We start from the raw sequence: 17,259 nt of genomic DNA, 5'->3' as shown, positions 1-17,259 counted from the left end.
GGTGGGTGAGATTCGCGGCAGTTTGATTTGTTGTTGAACGGGTTTTGAGTTTTTTGTTGTCTTGCATTTTGGAGGCTGGGGGTTTGGATAGGGGTCATTGTTTTTTGATTTGATAGCGAAGTGAGACAGACAAGGGTGGTGGGTGGTTTTTTTACACAATGCATGTCTTGAGAGACAATTTCCACAATGCTTTCTTGACCGGCTGCAGGGAGAAGCTCGCCACAATGGGGAACCGTGCTTTGATACAGGCCCTCGTATTTGATTCAGCCAAGAGACAACAGAAGGAAAAGAAAGGAAGAAAGGAATTTTTGACAAAGTAGAAAGTATCCTGCGCAGGAAACAGGATCTACTGCAAAATTGGTCTCAGTTGAGGGGACTTTGAGAACCGAACCCTGCATAGAGTCGAGAAGCAAAAAGAAAAAAAAAAATCAAGAGCCTAGATTCATCCATCCACACACCATCTCATCATCGTCTCGTAAAATGCCCTCATTGCTCTTCGTTCTCCGTTCAAGTCCTCCCCATTACGTGTTCATTGCTGTGCGTGTATGTAGAATATCGTATGTATTATCTATATATCTCAAATTAGAGTGGGAGAAGAAAAGAAGAAAAGAATTAACAAAAGGCACTGCACAACACACGGCTCATCCACTAGTGTGACCCATCATTAATCCCTTGTCCTCTTTGTATTATATGCCATGAGAGAGACCCTTTACTCATCGCAGTCCTCATCGGGGACGATGATGTTAGTGGCAGTCGGCGCCGGTGCCGACACCGAAGACGGGCGAGGCAGCGTCGCAAAGGTAGTGGGCACGCCCTGTCCAAAAGGCACGGACGACGAGGACTGCGCGAAGATGGCGGGCGAGCTCTGTGCGACAGGGGTGGAGGAGGCGGACTGCGTGCTGATGGTGGATGAGGCAGCCAAGACGGGAGGAGCGTAGGGGATGGAGACCGCGGTGCTGGAGGGGGCGGCGAGCGTTGGGGAGCTGACGGAGACGGACGATGTGAGGAACGCGCCGCCTGGGGGACCGGAGGTGGTGGACGCTGTACCAGAAGTGGTAGACGCAGTACCAGAAGTGGTGGATGCAGTACCAGAGATGCTGGCGGAGCTGGTGGACGCAGTGCCGGACGTAGTAGACGCAGTGCCAGATGTGGTGGAAGCGGTACCAGACGTGGTGGATGCAGTAGCAGAGGTGCTGCCGGACGTGGTGGACGCAGTGCTAGATGTGCTGCTGGACTTCGTGGACGAATGGTCGTTGAAAGCTCCGCCAGGCACCGAGAACGAGAACGAAGAGCTGGGACCGGTAGGATCGGGCTGGAAGGGCACAACATCGGTGGGGATGTCCGAAGGGGGGCTGCTGGTGCTGCGAGGGACGCCGGTGGGAGTGCTGGCGATGCCGGTGGGAGTACCGGTGGGAGTGCTCGCGACACCAATGTCAGTGGGATCACACGGCTCGTCGACGTCGGTGGGGACGACACCAGTAGGGATCCCCGTGGGGAGGGCAGGCGTGCTGGACACAAGGCCGAGACCAGGGGGCTTGGACACGGTCTCCAAGGGGGTGCTGGTGGGCTGAGCACCCGAAGTGGAGCTCCGGATGAAGGATGTCTCAGACGATGTGAGGAAAGCGCCGCCTGGGGGGCTGGAAGTGCTGGGCGCAGTGCTAGAGGTGCTGACAGAGCTGGTGGACGAGGCCGTAGTGGACGAGGCCGTGGAAGAGATGCCAGAAGGTCCAGTGGAAGAAGCGGTGGAGGACGAGGTGCCACTGCTCACAGTGCTAGAAGACGTCAGGAACTGGCCGCCCGGAACGCTCGACGTGGACGAGGCAGTGGCCGATGAAGCGCCAGTGGACGACGAGGTGCCGCTGCTCACAGTGCTCGAAGACGTGAAGAACTGACCGCCTGGAGGGCTCGAGGACGACGCAACACCAGTGGGCAGGGTGGGCAAGAGGCTCGGGATGCTGATGCTAGGCTCATCGCAGTCGCCTGGGTCGGGGAACACGCTGATGGTGGGGATGGCAGGCGTTGAAGTGCCGACAGAGACAGATGACGTGAGGAACGCGCCGCCTGGGGGACTGGAAGTGCTGGATGAAGCGCCCGGAATGCTAACCCTGCTGGTAGAGAGGGTAGTGGTAGACGAAGCACCCGGGATGCTAACCCGGCTGGTAGAGAGGGTAGACACGCTTGAAGTGGCAGATGAGGCACCGCTGCTCACGCTTGCCGACGACGTCAGGAACTGACCACCAGGAGGTGAAGACGACGAAGAGGCAGCAGTGCTGGACGAAGCTCCCGGAATGCTGACCCGGCTGGTAGAAAGGGTAGTGCTGGACGAAGCACCCGGGATGCTAACACGGCTGGTAGACGAAACAGCAGTGCTGGACGAAGCACCCGGAATGCTAACCCGGCTGGTGGAGAGGGTAGTGGTAGACGAAGCACCCGGGATGCTAACCCGGCTGGTAGAGAGGGTAGACACGCTTGAAGTGGCAGATGAGGCACCGCTGCTCACGCTTGCCGACGTCAGGAACTGACCTCCAGGAGGCGAAGACGGCGACGAAGCAGCAGTGCTGGACGAAGCGCCCGGGATGCTAACACGGCTGGTAGAAAGAATAGACGAAGCAGCAGTGCTGGATGAAGCACCCGGAATGCTAACCCGACTGGTGGAACGGGTAGACGCAGTGGATGAATGACTAGACACTCTCGACGTCGAGCGGGTGCTGCTTACGCTAGCCGACGACGTCAAGAACTGACCCCCAGGAGGCGCAGAAGACGAAGCCCCCGGAATGCTAACCCTGCTGGTAGAACGGGTAGACACGCTCGAAGCGGTAGACGCAGTGCCCGGAATGCTCACCCGGCTGGTAGAGCGGGTGGACAAGGTGGTCGAACGACTAGACACCTTCGACGTCGAGCGGGAAGACACCTTGGAGGTAGCAGACGAAGTCAAAAACTGACCCCCAGGAGGCGCAGAGGAAGCCGGCGAGGACCCTGGCCCAGCAGGCACACTGGCGGACGTAAACTGGCTAGGCAAGATGTGCGTAGTAGTGCTGCTCGCGCTGGACTTCGAAGGAGTGAACCCAACGGTATTGCTAGACTGGCCAGGGGTCTGCGACGGCAAGACATATGGGTTTGAGATGGTGTTCTGGTGCGTGCTGCTCCCGTCCGGCCCCGTCGAGGACGACGAGGACGCGGCCTTGGTGAGAGGCGTCGAGGTAGGGGAGGCCGGCGGGTTGCCCGTGGGGGAGGAGGGAGTCACGTAGATTGTCGTCTCAATGGTCAGCGTGGTGGTCGTGATGATGCTGACGGTGGCGCACGTCGGCAGCGCATCTTGCTTCTTTTCCAGAAAGATCTTGGCCGCCTGGTCAATGGCAAGCTCTTCGGCTGCCAGCTATTCACCACGTTGTTAGTATTGTCCTCCAATGATACAGTGTGGGCTCGTCCTGCTTACCTTGGGACTGCCTGGTAAGGAGGCGTCCACCATGGACAGCAGCCCAGAGGCCGCAAGTAATGTGAGAAGATGCATATCGACTGGATCTGTACTATGAAGGCAAAAAAACAACACAAAAGAGTGTAAGTAGAAGATGAAGAAGATATGGACAAGTCAAGCAAACGCTGGGGGCAGAGAGCGAATATATAAAGAGCGGACGACCTGTCAAGATATTATGCCGGAGAGCGGCTGGAGATGGGTTCTGATTCACAAAGGCACAAGATAAAAGGCCGACTTTTATATCACAACTCCCAGCCCCTGCATGATAAACAATTAGATGAGTCTGGAACCGGACGAGACCCGCGGGATGAGCCCTTGGGAAGCAGGGAGGCCGTCGGGATGAGACCGCATGCAATAGTCCATCACCGCGTACAAGATAATCAGCCACAGCTGCAGGTGGACGGACAGGTGCAAGAGGTGCAAAGAGGCAAGGGAGCGGCTTCGCCCTACTTAAGCCCCCAAGCTAGGCAACTGATGTTCAGGGGAACCGGCCAGTCAAAGCGCAAAGGGCGAATGAGTAGAAAAAAATAAACTTCACGTGTCAAGGGACGAACTGAGATTTCACGAAACCGTTTGATTCATTGTGCCACCGTCTGGCGTAGCTTTTGTCCTGTGTAGTGTGTAGCGTGTAGTGTTTTGTGTTGTGAGCGTGGCTGCTCTGCTCGGGCAGGGTCTGTCTGCCATGAAAAAGTCCTTGTTGTAAGACGTAGATATGCAAAAGGGTATCCGGACCAGAGACACTCTCATTTTAAACGCCCGCTGCGTCCCTGGTCGTACAACAAAAACAAAGACGGGGGTTGATGAAAATTGTCCATCAGAAAAAGGGTGCGGGAGAAGGTAATATGCGGTAAGTGTGTCTGTGTCTCTGTGTGTGTGTGTGTGTGCGTCTCTGTGGCTGCGCCAATCTCCGAAATCTCACAATGCCTGTGTCCCGTGCGCCTGGAAAGTCGAGTGAAACAAAAATGACCTTTCCGTACCAAAACCTCCGAGTAGTAGTAGTAAACGAGAGAAAGAAGAAGGGGAACAAGGGGAAGGGAAACAGGAATCAAAGCTCAATAAGCCTGCGCACGCTCATATGCAGTCATTCATAAAAATCAAGCTGCCGCCGGGGCATTCAGTCCTCCCAGATGGTTTCCAGGTCAATGTCGCCACGCCGCTCAGCACCGCAGACGCTCCACCGCTTCCGCTTGTCTTTGGAGCCAAAAGCCATTGTGCGACCACGGGCTGGCAGATCCAGGCTGCCCCGTCCTTTTGCGTCCGATGTGTCTCCGGCCTCCGATATTTCCGCTGCGGCCTTGAGCTGGGCCTGTTTCTCAGCTTCGAGGGCAGCCTCCTCCGCATCGGGAGAGTCAGGGATTGTTTCCAGACTCGAGATGCTGGGGCTGCGCGACCTCAGCGACGTGGGCGTGGAGGGGACCGAGGAAAGCGCCCCATAGCTGCTAGAGAAGGGGTCGTACGCCCGGTAGAGAGACGACGAGCTGGAGGTTGGTGTGCTGGGCAAGGTCGGGAGAGATCCAGTGCTCGATTGGGCGTAGTTTCGAATTGGCGACGAAGTTCGACGGGCCCGCGTCAAGGTTCCATTAGTTGAGACACCCAGGACAGGAGAGCCGCTCCTATCGGCAGGCACTCGATCGTGGTCAAGAACTGACGTTCGCACAGGAGACGTCATGGGGAACGACTCGTCCACCGGCTTTCGCGGTGTGCGAACTCGGCTCGGCGACTGCGCCGGGCTGGCTGGACGAAACTGAGGAGAGTAGAGCAGGTGGCCGGAACCGGTGACGCCAGGCATGGACTGGGTGCGGCCCATGGGCGCGGCGCCAAGGCTAGCAGCGGACCGTGACCGAACATGAGTGTTGCCAGCGAGGGGAGAGGTCGTCCGAGGCCGATATGGCAAGGCGACCATGGGGGTCCATGAGAAAGAGCTTGTCGAGGTTGGGCTTGGGTCTGTGCTTCTGCGCAGATTGGGTGGTTTTCTGGCCATGTCGAGATCGAGCGTCGAAAGTGTATGCGGCCCGTTGACGCGAGCCTTGGATGGCGGAACAGCGCGAAACTCCTCCATGCGCTCTGTCTCAGGAACCGGTTCCATCTTAACGGCCTTTCACGTGTTGCATACGGGGAGGGTCGCGACCAGGAGGAGACAAGGAGTATCGGCCTGGAAAAGCAATCAATGCTGCTGGTAACTTTTGACGACCCGGGACCAGCTCTGGGCTTCCACGTGGGAGGTGTTCCGCACAGCAGAAAGAGGTCAGGCAACGGCGGCAGCGGGCGAGAGAGAGAGGCTGCGCGCGAGGAGTTGACGTCGGGAGGTCGTGATTTTTGAGTCTGGGGTGAGCGAGACGGTATCAACCCCAGTGGGGAGCCAAAGTGCGGAGGGTATCAGGTAGGTGGGTATTGCGTTCAGAATCGAAGCCGCGCACAGCTGACAAGCGCCCAGATGAAGAAGTCGAGCGAGCAATGGCGAACGAGCTGGAGTCTGAGGCAGCAACCGGGGACGGGCGTTGCGCAACGACAATGCAATGGCGGCGACCCGACCGTCTTTTTACAGCGTGCGCAGGCCAGCCGACATTCCTGTCTCCTGAGACCCGGACCTGTTTGGTGAGGCCAGGCAGGGGGGGGGAGGGGACAAAATAAACAGCGGCCTCTGCGCCCTGCCACGGAAATTCCTGAGCAGCGAGCCGCAACCGGGAACACCGCCAGGCCTTGAGTCCGAGATAGCCGGTCGATGGCAGACGAGAGCGAGCCGACGAGGTTCGAGGGTGAGGCGGGACTGGCCGGGGGGAAGCGGTGCAGAGAAGAAGAGGGCTTGCAAGGTGAGAGTGAGTTGAAGGTGAGAAGAGGGAAAAGAAGGGTCTAGTACTTGGTAGTTCCTGCGCCTTCTTCGACTCGACTCGACTCGACTCGACTCGGACCTGCCTTGTCCAATTCGGCTGCCTGTATCGAGCAGGTGGGCGTCTAGCGGAACAAGTACCTACTAGAGCCTCGGGCTAGTAGCACCTGTTGTCCTGTCATGTCACTGTCACCGTCACCGCAAAGGGACCTCCGATCGTTGCCCAAGTGCAGCGGTACCGCGCCATCCACTGGCCGTTGCAGGGCGCGCATGTCACTGTCACCGCAGCCCCGGGGCATGTGCGTGGCGCTGCGTCTCCGCGCCACTGGAAGCCCGCCGTTTCGCTTCTTCTTTTTCGCTCGTCAACAGCACTTGACATGTTCGGTTGAGGTCAAGTGCAACTCCTCTTTTTTTTTTTTTTCGCACCGCTGCCGGCCCTCCTCCGGCAGCCAACCACCAACCAAGCGCCGCCGTCCAGGGCATGTCAATGCGCTGGGCGTGAGCAAACAAAGCCCCTACAGTAGCGACGCTCCCCGGCATTTCACCTTCAGGTCATGCAGGACCAGCACGGCGCTCTGGTTGGTGCTGGAGGAACCTCGATGCAAACCAACCGAACCAACTCGAACTCGCCCATCGCATCGCGCAAAATACCGCTCTGGGGTACATGCTGCTGCTGCCAGTTTGCGTGCATCCAGCATGTACATCGTCTGCTCACGCCAAGTATCTAGGTACCTCTGATTATATTGACCCCCCTTCTTCTCTCCTCTCTCCCCTTCTCCTCATCCTCCTCCTCCTCCTCATTCCCCCATCTTTTTTGTCCTAAAATGTACTCTTCTTTCGCTCTGCATCGCTTCCGACCACGCGCCGCTTCCCTTCGCAGTCGAGCCTTGTGCCGGCCAATCAGCTGCCCCAGCCCGCATGACTCGCCCCCGACGCCAACCCCCCGTGGGCCAGCGAGCAACAAGACCTCGAAGTCCCTGAACTGATCATTGTCCAATCTGCAGCTGAACTGACAATCACGCTGATCGCCATTGCTCAGTGAAGGAGAAAGGGAAAAGAAGAAGAAAAAAGAACGAAAAAATCAGCCAACGCCTCGTTGCATCCAAGCGAGCGCCAATCCCGCCACCGGAGGTTGTCAAGCAAAAAAAGGGCGTTTGAGCTAAACTTGAACGAAACTCCGTACAATAGAAGAGACAGAACATTTCGGCCTTTCCAAACGCCCAAGGCTTGGGCTAGCATTACTAGCCTCGCAGAGGAGAGAGGTTTCTCTTGACTCGCTACCCCAGCCCAGCCCAGGGCGTAGTTGCTCTCAGCAAAACTGACAAGGTTGCCATAAAGTAGACGTAAGAAAAAAATCATCGAGCTCAATGGTTCAAGCCTCGCCACTACGGTGTGTCCGGCCGAATGAAAAAGCAAAGAAACAAGAACTCCTTCTTTCCACATCCGTACATACCGATGCCCTCCCACTATGTACTGCAACGATCACATACATACAAAACACCTTCCGAGCTTGTCGCCGTCTTACTCGGCTAGTGCACAAGGCCAGCAGCCATGAGGCGTCAAGAAACCGCAATAGAAGCCAAGGAAGCAAATGAAAAGGAGGAGGAATGCCGATGTTCCCTCTTTTTACCCAGCCTCTTCTTCCTGCATCTCCGATCTTTCTCCAGGCGGGAAAGGTTTGCAGGACTCAAAAGCTGTATAGTGTTGCGGAACAAATGCCCCGTCCAATGCGTGAGTAGAAACAGACCAGAACACCCATCAATATCAGACTGCAAATACTTTAAAGTGATGCAATGGCCGAAATGAGGGTTTTTTGTCTGCATATGCCGTTAATATGTATGCATGTTGTCACGAGCTCTCTGTAAGGTATGCTGTAGATGCAGACAGTAGCACATATGCATGCAGAGAAATGGAGATCTCTCTGCTCGCCTTTTCCAACTTCCCACACTGCAACTATGGCGACTAAACAAGAGCACATGCGTAGCCAATAGCTTACATTGACCCGTCAGAGATCGACAATAGTCGACTGATTGATCTACCGATTACTATCAGCAATCGAATAACCATGCACAATGTTTCTTGGTCTGATATCGAGACTGGCGAGAACCTCCCTCTCGTCGTGGGGCTACCCTGCATTTGTAATTGAAACATGTGGGCAACATGTGAGGTCCTGTCCTGACAGAGTACCAAAGAGATGAGATAAGTGCATAGACACATCTAAGTCAGCAAAGGATCAGCCATGCACACTTCGGACACACCATGTGGGATTAAACCCATGTGCGGCCTTGCTCTACAATCGGAATTGACGGCAAATGGCCAGTCACCAAGCTGCTCCCTGCGAGAGCATATTAACCCTCTAAATACCGATGAAGTTTCTCTGATCCCCCAAGTTCAAATGGACCAAAAACCAAGTCCGAACGCTCTGAGCCGCTGCCGCGCACCAAATCAGACAATCATGGCATCTTCCACCTTGACATCATCCTGCCGAATGGGCAGCTCTCCCTGTAACATTCCCTGACCATTTGCCTTCGACTCACTCTTCGTCTCGTTCCCATTGACCTCGTCAGAGTGCCTGACGTGCCGATACACCTTGACCGAGCCATCTTGCCCGGCAGTCACCATTGTCTCGCCGTGCACGTCCACCCAGAAGCATACCCCCTCGTGACCGCGCACCCGCTGAAGCACCTCCTTGCTCTTGACGTCCCAGATCAAAACGTCGCCGTCCTCGCTCGCGGACGCGATGAACGCTTCGCCGTCCAGGACGCCAAAGCAGCCCCCAATGGCGAAGCTCTTGTTACAATGGCCTTGATATGTCTTCTTGACGCTTCCAGAGACGTAGTCCCATAGCCGGATGCAGTTGTCGAGGTTGAACGCGAGGACAAATCGGCCGTTGGGCGAGAAGCACACGTTTGTTACGGCGGGATTGTCTTCGTGAACGAGGGTTCGTAAGCACTGGCCGGTCGAGGTGTCCCATACACGGCTGCACAGAAATGTTAGCATATGCAATTCCCATGCTTGTGTGTACCCGAAGTATGCAAGAACTCACATCAGCCCGTCCGTTGAGCAGCTGACGACCAATGTGCCGTCACGACAAAAGTCGATGCCTGATACAGGATCGCTATGGGCAGGCAGACTCCTCATAAGACGTCCAGCCCGCACGTCCCAGAGAAAGACGGCCTCGTCGTACGACCCGCTGGCCAAAATGTTGCCCTTGGGCGAAAAGGCCAAGCAGTGAATGTAGTTGTGATGCCCTCGCAAAGGCGCCATCTCCTGCCCCGCCTTCCGAGCCGTCGTCTTCGGCCGCCCTGTGACCCGATCCCACAGCCGGATGGCCTTGTCGTCGGAGCCGCTCGCCAACGTGTTGCTGTCCGGCGTCCACGCCACGCAGCTCACGCCCGCCATGTGGCCGACCAGCGTGTCCATGTGCGCCCCCGTCGCGGCATCCCAGATCTTGACGGTCGCGTCCGCGGACGCAGAGGCGATGAAGCGGCCGTTGGGGGATATTCGAACCTGCGACACGGCCTTTGTGTGTCCGTGGAGCACCAGACGGGCCTTGTAGTTCGGTTTCGGCAGCTCTCGTGGGGGAGTAAGCTGTTGTTGCGGTTCTGGAGAAAAGGAATTCAGTCTCGACTGGCTTGTGGACGTGGGCGAGCGCGAGCGTTGTCGAGAACGCGGCGTTCCCGCTGGAGAAGGTGTCGAGTGCGCAGGTGACTGCGAGCGCGTCCTAGACCCAGAGCTCGACGCTGAGCGCGACCTTGGCACCGATTCAGAGGGCGCGCGCGAAAGGGACTGCGACCGGGAGAAGCCGTTGAGATACTGCGCCTTTGTCGGGCTCTGGCTCAGGCCGCCGCCGCGCTGCGACACTCGCCTGGGCGGCTGCCGGAAGCCATCTGGGTCGCCGGCGAGGATGTCGGGGGAGCTCGACCGGGGGGACGGGGTGTCGCCGGTTCTCCGCCGCTTGTAGGGCGGAGGCGTGTCTCGCGCCAGCTCGTCGGGAGAGCTCATGATCGTCGGGGGGCCCTTTGTGAAGATGACGAGGCTGAAGCTTGGGAGGCTGTATGCGGTCAAGTGCCCGTACAAGGCTCTGGGAATTTTTGTGGGCCTGTCGCGTCACAGGGGGAGAGTTTGACGAATGAGCGCGGAAGACGCTGGAACCCATGTCCTTTCACGAAAGGGGAGAGCTTCACTGTCATGGGAAGTTTAGGGTACACAATCTTTGTCTTTCCTAGGTAGATGCTCATGAGAGAGATTGACCCAGGTACCAAGTATTGAAGGCTTTGATCTGCTGCTTGGTAGGTAGGTAAGTAGTAGGCATAGACAAACCTTTCCATACTGCCATATCATGGAGCTTGTAGGAGCACACAATCTGGACTCATCTACAAAGGAAAATTGCTACCGTTGAACGAGCTGCTCTTTGACGCCAAGGTCTCAAGTACACGTGAATGGGCCGCTCCTGATCTCAGATCCCAGCCGCATGTGACAGCGAACCACACAGATGCAGGGTCCGCCTCCTCCTCGATCTGACGAAAACCGATTATCAGAAGCAGAAAATTCTTTCCCTGCCCGCCAATTTGTCCACTGCCAGAGCGGTACATTTAGTAGCTATACCTCGAAGCTCGAGTCCAGCTGCGCTCTTCATACTGTGAAGGAGAGCAGTAATAAAAGCGGCGTTTACCGTGAAACAGTCCCAAGAGTCCTGGAAGCATTGCGCCGGCCCCTGGGCAAGGGCCCTGTGATGTTCATCCCTACAAAACACGCACTGATTATCACCTCTGTTTTATATGCAGAAAGATGACAGTGCTGGGATCATGGGAAAATCGTGCAATAGTATGACATCAGCCCTAAAACGTTCCTGATCAAAAACAGCTGCCGCCAGAATGCTGGGAGAGTAATCAAGAGTGTATTGTGAACTCGAGAACTCTATGTACAAGTGAAGGGTGCGTCCCATTAGGAAGAAGCTCATTGGCTAACTGCTTCTTTTCTTTGCGACTTTGCTCTCTGGGACTTGTAGGTCGAGCCACAACGATGCGGATACGTACCGCCAATGGTATTCCTTCCAGAGGGACGGATAGCGAACAAGACTTTTTCCTTCTTCGTTAGTCCGGAATGCTGCAGATGTCTCATCAGCTAGACGAAGCGTCTTTCTTTTCTAAAAATGGATCTGAGTCATGGAATAAAGAGCAGTAGAATCTAGGCTTCTAGAAGCAGTCAGAAGGCAAACGACAGCGCGCTACGGACGACGCTGGGCTCGGGGAAAAGAGAGTCAACTGCCGCCATCGTGCATTCCGGGGCTTTGCAAAGATCGTGGCCCAAGCAATGACTGCCGAAGAGAATCCATCATTGACCTGCCTGATGAGGGAGGACGAGAAACATGCACGCAGCCATTCTCGTGCTCGAGATAGTAGGTAGTAGCAAAAACTCCCGAGATGGACGGAGACTATTATGGGGCGTAATGCAGGTACGAAAACAAAATCACCGCCAAGCTCGCACAGAGGAGATTGAAAGGTCCTACAGACTCAGAACACTTTCACACCGCCCCTCCCCAATTTCGGCGGGTACCCGAAGGAGGCTCTGGTGATGAAATGAGGCCTCGGACGGGGGATGTTGCATCCGCCATGCCGCGGATTGAAATGAGATGGCAAAAGAGGAGAAATGAACAAGGAAACCATACGAACAGTCTTTTTGCCCTTTGCGCGTCTCTGCTGTGACGGGCGGGCATGCATGAGTGGGCGAAACAGCCCGCGAATCGCAGCGCCGAGGCGGAAGCGCCTTCAATGCACCTCGTCTGCTTCTGGGCTAGCCGAGGCGACGGAGAGGAGGCGGTTTCGATAGCTTGCGCAGTAGCATGGGAATCGGGCACTTCCTATTTTAGAAGATGGATCAGCTTGATCACTATTATTGATTGATTGACCGATGACTGATGGACGGGCTCCCACGAATCACTCGAATGTAACCGGCGAGTGGGGAGCTCTAAGGCACCCCGAGCTGGCTAAATTGGCCCCGGACGACATCAACTGATGCGTCTTACTCACGGGATGCATGCCCGCTGCGATGCAAGTCGAGTTCCAGCGCTTACTTGGACGGCACGGTCGAAAGAAGCTTTGACGGCTTGCCACGGTCACACCTTGATGAGCAGTCCAGCCGCTCCGACGATTGGAGATTGGACGGATTCCGCCTCACGCGCACCATCCCAGTTCTGAACGCCACGGCGGTCTGAGACATTTGGAGGCTTGATCTGTAGCTGTAGCTGATGAGAAGCTGAAGGGAGCTGAGGGCAAGAATCTGATGTGAGGCTGATTTGTTAGCGCTGGCGGAGAAAAAGTAAAGAAAGACAGAATGAACAAAGAGGAACGGTGCAATAGCAGAGCATCACGACAGAAGGATTTCTCCGTCGTCATCGAGGGCAATTCCCGCCCGTGATTGCGCGATACTGTAGACCGGACCGACTCTTGCAGCGGTTGGTTTGGCGACGGGAATCCAGTGTCCTCGGAAACACTGGGTGGCACGCCATCAATCGTCAGTCTTGCAAGGCCCAACCGCGAAAGGACGTGAGCCAACAATAGCCATCCTGGAGCTTACCGAGGCGGAGTAACAACTTTCTTCTCTTCCACATTCCTGTCGCACACGTCTTGCAAGCATCAGAAAGAGGCAAACACATGCCTGCAGAGATGCCGCTGAAATCCATGTAACCAACGTGACGTGGGACGGGGAATGGAGCCCGTGCCCGTCTTGTGGCCTGGCGATTCCAACACTCGCACCAGCACCACCTCGCAGACCGAACGAGCTTTGATGGACGAGGCCAGCTAGTATTACCAGAGTTGCAGCTGCTGCAAAGTTCCCTCTCATCGCACAAAGTTCGTACCATGAAATAACCTGGCTCAGCCCTGTCTGCACCTCATCCGCTAGCAGCCAATCAGCGGCGCCAGCCCGCGGCGCAATTTGCTTTTTTGCCCCTGACGGCTGGCCGCCCCCGCTCTGGCCGGGCCTCGGGCTGCAGATATGTGGACGTGGTTCGTCTGCAGGAACAGGATCCAGGAACAGGAACAGGGACCAGGCATCGGCGGACAGCGATAGCGCAGGTACTCGCGCGCGGTGGTGTCGTCGTGCGATGGCGGAGGTACTATCGCGAGCTCTCCAGCTAATAAGGTAAACGTGCTGCTAGTCGCAGCTCCGTCTGGCCGCGACAGAGCCTAACAGAGCGCTTGAGAGGGCGGGCTCCAGCGAGCAATGCCCCCCTTAGCCCTGGTTGCACCGGCGCAGGTGGTTGTACTGGTACGAGTGCGCTCTGGTGTTGACGGCAACCTCACGATGGCTGCACACAGGGCCGAAGAGAGCAAGTGACCAGTGTACTGCCATATGCTGCAGTTGTCATGTTGAGCAGCAAAATATCACATCTTTTCCCTCTCCTTGTTGCTGCCATGCGATGAGCAAAAAATGAAACAGGCGCTTCATCATCCAGTTCGTGCGCAAAATCTCGTCTCGGCCTCCAGTAGGGGCTCGGCCAGTCCACGCGCCTAAACGCCTCGCATCCACCCACGCACAGCTCGCCTAACCCGTCCGCCGGGATCCGTGGTTTTGCTTCTTCGTACGAGAGCAAGCCTGGACCCCGTCAACGCATGAGATTGATGCCCGTACGAGTACCTGTACTTGGTCAGCACCGTGCCCGCCTGGCTGGCACCTCAGGCACTGAGCAGAGCAAGCCCCAGGCCAGAGAGCAGGGATCCGGCTATAGCACCTGCTGTAGGAGGTAGTCGAGCAGCAGAGTGGATGCGTGCGGCTGCCTGGTCGCTCATGAAACGCTCGCAGTGCTCGTGCTTATTATCCGACCTCTCCCCCAACTCCCACACCCGCCTTCTGCCTCTGCTTCTGCTTCTTCCTCACCCTCACGCCAGGCTCAGCCGCATAACGCTCCTTTCCAGCCTTTGCCCGCCAGTCATTCCTTTGTCTTTCTACGACAACCCACACTCTTTTTTATTTTTAACCTTCTTCAGTCCTTCCTTCTCCTTTCGAAAATCCAAGTATCTAAAAAAACCAAACCAAACAAACCAACCGCCAAGATGAAGTTCACTCTGTCTGCCTCTGCCTTCCTGGCCATGGTCGCCTCGGCCCTCGCCCAGACCGCCGACTTCGACGCCATCACCAACCCTAGCCCCAACGAGGTCATCGCTGCCGGCCAGGCCCTCACCATCGAGTGGTCTGCTCCCGCCAAGTACGCCGCTGGCACCGTCTCCATCGAGCTGATCGGTGGCCCTACCCAGGCCACCCAGCAGATCCTGGCCACCATTGCCAGTGAGTTTGAGCCCTCTTCATTCATTGAGATTCTCATGTCAGTCGCTAACTGAGCCCAACAGCCGGTGTCAAGAACAGCGCCAAGAGCTTCACCTGGAACGTTGACTCTGCCGTTGCCGGCCAGAACTTCTACGGCTTCATCTTCCGCCTCGAGAGCGACCCCAACGTCTTCCAGTACTCCAACCCCTTCCACATCAAGGCGGCTGAGGTCCAGTCCAGCTCTTCTACTCCCGCTGCTCCTGCCAAGACCTCCACCTCTGGCAGCTACGGCAACCTCCCTCCCGCGGACACTACCACCGTCACCACCTCCACCGGTGTCAAGACGGTCACTCTGGCCAGCCAGTCCAGCAGCGAGGCTCCCGTTGTCACCACGCCCGTCTACTCTCCTCCCCCGGCCGTCACTGATGTCACCGTCGTCCTGAACGCCACCACCACCGTGCCCTGCCGCAACTCCACCATTGCTCCTCCCACTCTCAGCGCGCCCAGCACTCTCCAGAGTGCCACCCGCCTGCCTATTCCTCCTGTCAGCTCTCCCGTCTACGTTCCTCCCGGCCAGACCGTGCCCAGCACTGTTGCGGCCGCTCCCTCTGCTCCCTCCAGCCCTGCCGTCTCTGCTCTGCCCCCTCTGCCCACCAGCGCCGGTGCTCGCGTCGGCGGCAGCTCCCTGGCCCTGGTTGCCTCTCTGGTCGTTGCTTACTTTGCTCTGTAAGCGGGAGATGATGAGATGCTGAAGATGTAATTTTGGGCTTGGGGATCTTTCTTAACCGGCTTGTGGTTTGACGCCAGACTTGGTTTACTTTACAGTTTGCACATATTTTCTATTTGCTTGGAAAAGGAGAAGAAGATTGGTTCCGGAATGAATCTATCTAGATTATAAAGCGCGGGGCACGACGTCTGTTTTTTTCACGGAACCATGTCGTTTTCATTGTAGGATATTTTGCGCCTGCGTGTCAATAGATTTGGTTTCTTCTTAATTGATAATGATTCACGATCATGCGGTCTCGTAAGTTTTGGGGAAACCGCCGACTCTTTGCTGCGATCATCTCAATTCCGGACGGCATGGACCAATGACGTCCGTCGATGCCAATCTGGATTTCCCAGGGCGGCTGTAAGCGACGATCATTTTCTCTCCCCCCGGTGATGAGACATGGGGAGCCGCTGGACTAAAACGCGTGAACATGGGGGGGTTGGGAAAGATGGGTTCAAGTTTGGCAATTGATCTGCAGACGGTGCTCATGACGCACGATGTTGAGACATATACGCTTTTTGCTGAAGATGTGGGAAATCACTTGAACTAGTAGTAGATTTCTACAGTACGGTAGTTAAGTTACTACTACTAGCTAGGTTGTTGGTAGTGTGGTGAGGGAGACATGTCTCACAGTGCAAAGGGAGTGCTACCTTATTCTCCCTTGCTTCTAATTCTTCCGAGTTCTCCATCTAGTACTGGTACTTGGTCATCCCCCTTTTGATGAGTACTGACCTGCCCTATGTGGTTTAAGGCTGGAGCTGTGCGCATTGAAGGGTTGAAATGGCGACGTTGTAGAAAGGGGGGCGAGAATAGAACGTATGGACTTATTTTTGTCTTGAGTGAAAGAAAAAAAAGAAGATACACCTTATTTGAATCCTTTTTCTGCTTTGGAAAATATGTATGTTGCTTAATTTAGGTGAGGCTTTGGTGTGAGGCTGGATTGCTGGGTTTGCCTTGTTTGTGTGGATCGTGGCTTTGTGTCTGATGCCGGTGTGCTTATTGCCAGTTCTAATTTGGGATTCACGTGGACATGACATTTCGTCTGCATGCAATTTACGCATACGGGGAAATATGTGAATAGCAATAATAGACAGTGAATAGTGATATATACAACATGTGTTGGAGGAAGAGTGTCAGATGTCATTCGGGCTGAGAGTGTGCCTCGTGATGGAAGAGAGCAATGAAGGGGGTTAGGATACACCTCGTCACTAGGCCAAAGAGTATGTAGGTAGCCTATCTTCAACTGGAACCATGCCAGGCCGTCAGGCGCTAGCTCTACTTGATCATATATCAAAATTCAATCTATTGAGTCGACGCCTTGGGTAGTACCTTTTTGCCAACTTTGAGAAGGCAGTGCGAGTGCCGTAGCTCTAAATACCTAAGCTACGTTGAAACGCAATGAGAGGGGGGACACCAGGTGAAATCTGGCGAGATCACGATTGATAACATCCTATGGAGTTCTTTGTACATACAGACGAATAGGTCACTCAGCCTGATGAGAAAAGATGATTTGTCTTACAGCAAGACGACACATCGGATGACAAACAATGGGCTGGTGGAGGGACTGGAATGCTTGGAGATGCCCCGCGTGTTCGTCTCCATCAGGCTCCATCTCTCCACAAGCCTGAATGAGTACATCGTATCTATATTACGAAAGTGATCGTAGCTTGGTGACCCCAATATCTCTGAGGCATTTCATTCAAGCCAAGTGTACCCTGACGGCCAAGCGTAGAGTCAACCGCCTGGCTTTTGTCGTTGGTTATCTATCAGTATGTATTCGTGAGCTCCAATAGCTTCAATTTTGGTCGTCTTCAAAGCCCCAAGAATGATCCTCGGCACTAAGCCGTAACCGGCAAGAGGGGCAGTGAGCGCCGACTGACGGAGCAGAAGCCTCGATTTTTTTTTTCCCTCTCTCTCTCA

At 55.6% G+C, this 17,259-nt stretch overlaps 4 protein-coding genes across 4 annotated transcripts; 1 reads left to right on the top strand and 3 right to left on the bottom strand.

The window, feature by feature from the left end:
- Positions 1-709: 709 nt before the first annotated feature.
- BBK36DRAFT_1143279 (hypothetical protein) lies at positions 710-3,511 on the bottom strand (the record flags this gene model as incomplete). The annotated part of the gene is made up of 4 exons (XM_024893583.1): positions 710-2,447; positions 2,524-2,579; positions 2,717-3,376; positions 3,437-3,511. The coding sequence occupies 4 exons, from the start codon at positions 3,509-3,511 to the stop codon at positions 710-712; spliced, it is 2,529 nt and encodes an 842-aa protein (XP_024747782.1).
- Positions 3,512-4,589: 1,078 nt separating this feature from the next.
- On the bottom strand, positions 4,590-5,561 carry BBK36DRAFT_1161512 (hypothetical protein; the record flags this gene model as incomplete). Its single annotated transcript, XM_024894379.1, has 1 exon — positions 4,590-5,561. One exon carries the CDS (start codon positions 5,559-5,561, stop codon positions 4,590-4,592), a length of 972 nt encoding a protein of 323 aa, XP_024747781.1.
- A 3,186-nt stretch (positions 5,562-8,747) lies between these two features.
- Positions 8,748-10,307, bottom strand: BBK36DRAFT_1179587 (WD40 repeat-like protein; the record flags this gene model as incomplete). The annotated part of the gene is made up of 3 exons (XM_024896179.1): positions 8,748-9,282; positions 9,349-10,013; positions 10,167-10,307. The coding sequence occupies 3 exons, from the start codon at positions 10,305-10,307 to the stop codon at positions 8,748-8,750; spliced, it is 1,341 nt and encodes a 446-aa protein (XP_024747780.1).
- A 3,916-nt stretch (positions 10,308-14,223) lies between these two features.
- Positions 14,224-15,482, top strand: BBK36DRAFT_1136138 (hypothetical protein; the record flags this gene model as incomplete). The annotated part of the gene is made up of 2 exons (XM_024892877.1): positions 14,224-14,591; positions 14,654-15,482. Coding segments are annotated over exons 1-2 (865 nt in total), but the record flags the coding sequence as incomplete, so codon positions are not given.
- Positions 15,483-17,259: the final 1,777 nt, after the last annotated feature.

This window comes from Trichoderma citrinoviride, assembly GCF_003025115.1.
Source record: "Trichoderma citrinoviride strain TUCIM 6016 unplaced genomic scaffold BBK36scaffold_11, whole genome shotgun sequence".
In the NCBI taxonomy this organism is placed as follows: Eukaryota; Fungi; Ascomycota; class Sordariomycetes; order Hypocreales; family Hypocreaceae; genus Trichoderma; species Trichoderma citrinoviride.
This window is presented reverse-complemented; position numbering and strand designations above follow the sequence as displayed.